We start from the raw sequence: 7,163 nt of genomic DNA, 5'->3' as shown, positions 1-7,163 counted from the left end.
TCTAAGATTTGCTTAGCCTCAACAGTGTCTACACATCTTAACAGCACTTGATCCTTCCTTCTTTTATATAGGATTACTTCTTTTTAGGACATAGTTACTGGCCAGCTTTCTCAATGTCCTTTTATCATTCTTAGTTGCTTGGTCTGGGTATTCACGATTCCTCACATATTGCAATATATCAAGATACCAAGGGTGATCATCTTTTTCTTTTTCGTCGTCGATGTTGTAGTAATGAGCCGGAGCCTTATAAATACTCATTTGGATAGGCTTCACATCCTGTTGCTTATTCACTTTAATCATAAAAGCTAAAGTAGCCAAGGCATCAGCCATCTGGTTTTCATCTCGGGGGAGATAATAGAAGGTGATATTGTCAAACTCCTTAATTAACTCAAGAACTAGCTTTCAGTAATTGATCAATTTAGGATCTCTTGTCTCCCATTCACCTTTGAGCTAATAGATCACTAATGCAAAATCCCTGTATACCTCTAATACTTTGATATTGCATTCTATGGCTGTACGGATGCCCATGATGCATGCCTCGTATTCTGTCATGTTGTTTGTGCAATTAAAATCTAATTTACTAGTAAAGGGATAATGATCTTCGTTTAAGGATACTAAAACTGCCTCGATTCTGCTACCCATAGCATTTGAAGCTCCGTCAAAATTCAGTCTCCAAGGATGGCCTTCTTGAGAGTCTTCTCCAGCGGTTGCAACATACATTAGGTCTTCATTCAGGAAATCAAAGCTCAAAAGATCATAATCTTTTAGAGCTCTACTGGCCAGAAAATCCACTATTGCACTCCTTTTTATAGCCTTCTGGTTCACGAAGACTATGTCAAATTCAGAAAGAAAAATTTACCAACGAGCCATTCTTCCATTCAGAGCAGTTGACTCCATCATGTACTTCAGTGGGTCTTGTTTTGAGATGAGCCAAGTTGTGTGGTATAACATGTACTATCTCAATCTCTGGGTTGTCCAAATCAAGGTGCAAGACAACTTCTCAATTAGCGAATACCTTGTCTCACATTCTGTGAACTTCTTACTAAGATAGTATATTGCTTTTTCTTTTCTTCCCAACTCATCATGTTGGCCTAGCACGCATCCCATGGAATTTTCAAATACTGCCAAGTACAGTATCAACAGCTTATCTGGGCAAGGTGGCATCAATACTGGGCTATTGGACAAGTAATACTTGACCTTATTAAAAGTTTTCTGGCACTCCTCATCCCATACACTTGAGTTGTGTTTCCTAAGAAGATGAAATATGGAGTCACATTTTTCCGTTAGTTGTGAAATGAATCGGGCGATGTAATTTAGTCTTTCTAGGAAACCTTAAACTTCTTTTTTAGTGCGCAGCGGAGGTAATTCTTGTATGGCCTTGACTTTATTTGGGTCAATCTCAATCCCTTTTTCACTGACTACAAATCCCAACAAATTTCCTAACCTAGCCCCGAAGGTAAATTTTACTGGATTGAGCTTTAGTTGGAACTTTCTTAACCTTAAGAATAGTTTCCTCAGGACTTACACATGCTCTTTTTATGCTCTGGATTTTGCAATCATGTCATCGACGTAAAATTTGATCTCCTTGTGCATCATATCATGTACAGAATTACCATGGCTCTCTGATACGTCGCTCTTGCATTTTTCAGTGTAAATGGCATCACCTTATAACAAAACGTTCCCCACATGGTTACGAATGTGGTCTTTTCCATATCTTCAGGATGCATCCTTATCTAGTTGTATCCCGAGAAGTCGTCCATGAAGGGGAAAGCGAGTAACCTGTCGTATTATCTACTAAGGTATCAATATGAGGCAACAGGAAATTGTCTTTTGGCCTGGCCTTGTTCAAATCTCTGTAGTCCATGCACATTTTCCCATTCCCATCTTTCTTAGAAATGGGGACTATATTGGCTACCCATTCTGAGTATTTAACCATTTGTAAGAAACCGACATCGAATTATTTCTTGTCCTTTTCTTTTATCTTCAACAAAACATCAAGTCTCATTCTCTGGAGTTTTTGTTGAACTGGCCTACACTCTTCTTTTATGGGGAGTCAGCGTACCACGATATCCGTATTTAACCTAGGCAAGTCCTGATATGACCATACGAAGATATCCTTAAATTCTCGGAGTAACTCAATGAGGTCTCGCTTTTCTCTGCAACTATACAAGCTCCAATCTTCACATCTTTTCCCTCTCCTAAGCTTACAATTTCCACTGACTCTTTGTGAGGTAGGGTTTGTTTCTCATCTTGTTTTACCATCCTTAAAAAATCCGGAGATAGGTTACAGTTTTGGTCATCTTCAAAATCCTAAGAATCCTCCATACACATATCTTGCTCAAAAGGAGATTTTGTGTCAGTAGCAGTGTTACTCATATCATTCATATTTGGAGATCTCTCCTCCTTTCTTGCTTCTTTTCCAACTCTTTCTTTCTTTGTCTCGCGTCTAGCTTGAATCCTAAGCCAAAATGGTCTCATTTATCCTTCAACATTGGTGCCTCGACCCTTCCTTGGAGGTATCTTCTGAGTCTTTTTCCAAGCAAGGCTCCTTTTTCGATCGTAAATCGCAGGCCCATCTTTGTAGTTTTGGATATTTTGGGCATTAAGATCTTATTCCCTTTGACAATGAATGTTGCGTTGACAAATTCCAGCGATGGAAAAGAACATCCTATCACCTAGTCATCCGCCCCTATGTATGGTGTGCCACTGGTAACGATGCAATAATGTATTCTCCGCATTTATCGTTACCAATTTACCTTCAATTACCAATTTTAGCTTTTGATGTAATGACGATGGTGCTGCTCCCGCTGAGTGAATCCAAGGCCTCCCTAACAAGCAATTGTAAAAGGGCTAAATGTCCAACACCAAGAAGTCCACTTCGTACGTGTTTGGGCCAATCAGAAGGGGTATCTCGATTCTTCCCATTACTCTCCTTTCGGTGCCATCAAATGCCCTTACTATATTTTAACATGTCTTCATGTGAGAACTATCCATAGGCAACCTATTCAGCGTGGATAAGGGAAAGACATTCAATGCCGATCCATTATCAATTAATACACCTGGTAATGTATATCATTTACAATGGGTGGTGATGTGCAGAGCCTTCGTAGATCCCATGCCCCCTGGTGGTATCTCATCGTCATTAAAGAAAATGAAATTGTTGACACTTATGTTGTTAACAAGATGACCTAGCTTGTTCATAGAGATATCATCAGTGACATAGGTTTTGTTTAACACTTTCATTAACGCGCTACAATGTGTCTCTGAACTTAAGAGTAAAGCTAGCACTGAGATGTGAGCCGATTGCTTATGTAGCTATTCTAAAACACTGTACTCGCTATGCTTTAAGAATTTTAGGAATTCCTTAGCTTCATTCTCAGTTACTGGCTCGTTAACTGGCGATTCGAGCCTGATCGTCTTCTCCTTATTTTGCTAGACTATTGGGGTCTTTCCTTTAACAGTTTTGGTTATTGTACTTGTAAGATCATAACACCTTCCACTGTGTGTATAGAAACCTATATCTTGGCTCTCCCCTGAGGCGTTAGCTGGGTTCTCCTCTCTCGGGATTGTCACGTTACAATCATAGTTCCAAGGAACCCTTTTGCTATCCTTGTAGAGAAAGGATACAGGTTTTAGGATTATGACTCTCGATGCCATTTTTATTCCGGCTTCACTGCTTCTGGGTTGTGAAATGATCACCACAGGGTGATTAACAATTTGGACCCTTTCTATTGATCCCTCATCTGAGGCTTAAACCTCTCCTTTTTCTAATCCTTTGATCTCTTCATAAAATTCCATCTCTTTATTGTCCATTAGAATTTGCACTGTGGTCCTGAACTGAATGCATTCTTGGATGTCATGACCTTCCTTGGCATGGAACTCATAGTATCTTTTTGCTTCTTTTGGCCTTTCCACCGAATCTTGTGTGATTAAGCCTCCATCTACCATTTGTTTCTAGACCCATCTCAGTGGGGTTTTTACTTCCGCCACGTCAGCTTTGATTCTTTTGCCCTCGCTATCGATTATCATGTTTACCCTTTTATCAAAATGATTGGGTAACGGATTCCCTGCTACGTTAGGTCCTGATGGGTTGTCGAACATTACGATCCCTATCTTAATGAAACTTTCGTTCAACTTCTTAAACGCAGTGCAGTTCTCGATCAAGTGCCCCGTTATCCCTGCATGGTACTCACATTGGACATTTGTGTCATACCACTTTGGGAACGGGGGTTGCATAGGCTTCAAGTAGAAAGGGGACACCACATGAGCATCAAATAGACTCTGATATAGCTCCCTATATGACATCAGGATAGGCGTAAACTGGAGCTTCTCTGTATTTGGCTTTGGGTTGGATTCTTGCCTTGGAGGGCTTTGATGGCTAGTAATCACCATCCTTGGCTGGCTTACAGTAATGGGTTTTGAATAACCCTTATTGTATGTGCTTACATTGTTCACCTCACTTTCCTTCTTCCTTGGGGCCGATCTTTTAGAGTTTTCACCTGCGTCTATCTTTCCACACCTTATGGTGTTTTCTATTATCTCTCCAGACATCACTATGTCCGAAAAGCTCTTAGTAGCGCTTCCCAGTATATGGTTGATGAATGCAGCCTTTAGAGTATTAATAAAAAGCATGGTCATTTCTTTCTCTAGAAAAGTTGGCTGGACTTGTATCGCTATCTCTCTCCACCTTTGGGCATACTGTCTGAAGCTCTTATTTAGTTTTTTTTCCATGTTTTGTAAAGTGATTCGATCGGGTGCTATCTCTGTCACGTGGCCATATTGCTTCATGAAAGCTTGTGCCAAGTCTTTCCATGAATTAATTTGGGCACGGCTTAGCTGGTTGTACCATTTGGTCGCAAACCCGACCATACTATCCTGAAAGTAGTGAATTAATAACTGATAGTTATTAACGTATCCTGTCATCCTTCGACAGAACATCGTAATGTGAGCTTCTGAGCAGCTAGTCCCATTGTACTTTTTGAACTCTGGATTTTTAAATTTTGGTGGGAGGATCAAATCTGGGACCAAGCTCAAATCTTTGGCGTCAACACCGCAATGGTAGTCAGCGGTCTCTATTGCTTTAAATTTCTCTTCAAGCCATTTACACCGGTCCTCAAGTTTTTTTGGTAAATCTACTATTGCCTTTTCCATTACTACCACATCATCAAGGTCAGGGAAAACTGGATTAGTTGGATTGTCCCCCGGATTGGAGCTTGAGCCTGCAGGGAAGTTCACTGGTGCCAAGGCACTAGCCTGATATGGTTGCGGCCTGATAGTGACGGGTTCCCCTCGTGGGTACACATCTGGTTGTGGTTGGTGTTTGTCGGGGAAAAACCTGGAGGATAGACAGGGTCTTCATTATCGTTCCCTGAGTTAACCGCAGTGCTCTTCCCTTTTTCATGTTCTCTAGCCAGTAACTGTGCCAATTGGCTTATCATACTATCTGGGACTCTTGTATTTGTTCCCTCATGTCTTGTTGTATTTTAGCTAATTTCTCTTGCGTCTGTACTTGTAATTGCTCTTGCATATCCTTTTGTATTTGTTCCAATCTTTCCAATCTCTGATCCATTGCTTTGGTTTTACGACAGGTATTGTAGCGATATTTGGTTGGTTGACTCTTGTTGGTTTCCAGATTAATTGAAATAATTTTGTTTAATTAGGGTCTTTTTATGAAACTTAATGCATATGATGGAATGTAATGCAAATGAATGAAATGAATGCAAAAAGAAACGTTGATTCTGATTCAATTTCATTAGAACAACTTTGCTGGAAAACAGACTTCTTTACATAAGATGGATTACATATACGACATTGCCCTAATACCCAAAGCCTTAACCTTCCTAAGAAGCCAAGCTAACTCTTGGGCTCGATCTAATTCTGACTCACATTTTACACTTAGTACGTCAGCCTAAATTGCAAATTTTTGTAGATGGTCGGCCACCTCTCGCACTTGAGCCACAGCTTCGCCCATGATATAATCTCTATCTCTGGTCTGATCTTGAGAGTGGTGGAGCTGTTCTTTGCAATGTTTATTGCTTGCTTCAATAAGTTCAACTCGAAGTTTACCATTTCGCAGCGCGGTCTCGAGTTCTTCTATCCTTCCTTTCAATTCCTCAATCTTGTTTAGGCTAGCCCTTAATTCGATCACGGAGTTACGACTACGATGCTAATGTAATGACTTTTCTAACTCTACCACCTGAGATCTTAACCTTTCCTTTTCATTCTGGCTCTCTAACAAACTCTTTTTTAGAGTACCTTCCCGTATCCAAGCATCTTGAAACTTCTTCTCCCATTGGTCGGCTCTAGTATTTTCTTCCTTGATTTTTTATCTTGCTTGATGATTTCTAATTCGGACGGGACTACTTGTAAGTGCTCCTTTATCGACTGATCATTTTCTTGTCTTGGCATTGGGATGTTGTCGTTGATTCTTTTACCCTACCACCAGTCATACTCAAGGGTCGTCATCGGACCTGCAGCGAATCCCTTCATCCTACGGGTTTCGTTCCACACATTTGATATTTTACGGACTTTCTTCTTATAATTATCGCCTTTGTATGAAAATTCGCACTGAGCCAATCCTTGTGTCACCGGTATGAACTGCCTTGATCGATACTACCTTAACATGAGTAGTGGAGCATATCCAACAGCTCCTCATATCCCAAGTAGAGGGACCTAGTCAAAGTCGCCACACCGATACAAGATCTTATCGGGGATCACCCATGGAGCCCTCCATTCAATATCTTTAACTTGTAAATTCTGGAGAATCACTATCCACTTCTCTTCAAAAATATCATCTCGCCTCGGCGTAGCCACTAATTCCTTCAATGGAGAGTAGTTCTTGGAAAAAACTTGATATGAGACTTTTTCTACCTTCCAAAAGTGGCTATGGAACCACGATAGAAAAATTTGTGCACATCTTATAAATCTGCCCTCGCCTGCTCTCCGGCAAGCATTCAATGATCTAAATGTTTCTGCCAAGATCGCAGGGACATGTGTGACCTTTTTATCAAGTCTATCAAACAGGTCTAAGACTACTTCATCTATGTGTCCTAATGCCTTGGGAAAGACGACCAAATCGTAGATGCTCAAAGTGAAAACATCAACCTTCTTCTTCATATCGGGATGTGCTAGAATTAGCTCTCTCAAGCTCTTATAGGGAATAC

At 40.6% G+C, this 7,163-nt stretch overlaps 1 protein-coding gene across 1 annotated transcript; it reads right to left on the bottom strand.

Annotated features, from left to right (window-relative positions):
* Positions 1–3,954: 3,954 nt before the first annotated feature.
* On the bottom strand, positions 3,955–6,069 carry LOC107889915 (uncharacterized). Its single transcript, XM_016814452.1, has 2 exons — positions 5,942–6,069; positions 3,955–5,335 (listed from the first exon to the last, which is right to left on the bottom strand). Exons 1-2 carry the CDS (start codon positions 6,067–6,069, stop codon positions 3,955–3,957), a joined length of 1,509 nt encoding a protein of 502 aa, XP_016669941.1.
* Between the last annotated feature and the right edge of the window lie 1,094 nt (positions 6,070–7,163).

The sequence above is a fragment of the Gossypium hirsutum genome, chromosome A09, assembly GCF_007990345.1.
Source record: "Gossypium hirsutum isolate 1008001.06 chromosome A09, Gossypium_hirsutum_v2.1, whole genome shotgun sequence".
Classification (NCBI taxonomy): Eukaryota; Viridiplantae; Streptophyta; class Magnoliopsida; order Malvales; family Malvaceae; genus Gossypium; species Gossypium hirsutum.
The sequence above is the reverse complement of the archived record's forward strand: the minus strand, read 5'-3'. Positions and strand labels throughout refer to the sequence as shown.

Coding starts and splice junctions, on each gene's coding strand:
- LOC107889915 (XM_016814452.1), bottom strand. CDS start 6,069: ATGGTAAACTTCGAGTTGAACTTATTGAAGCAAGCAATAAACATTGCA. Junction 5,336..5,941: donor CTGTGGCTCAAGTGCGAGAG/GTGGCCGACCAT, acceptor TCTATCCTCCAG/GTTTTTCCCCGACAAACACC.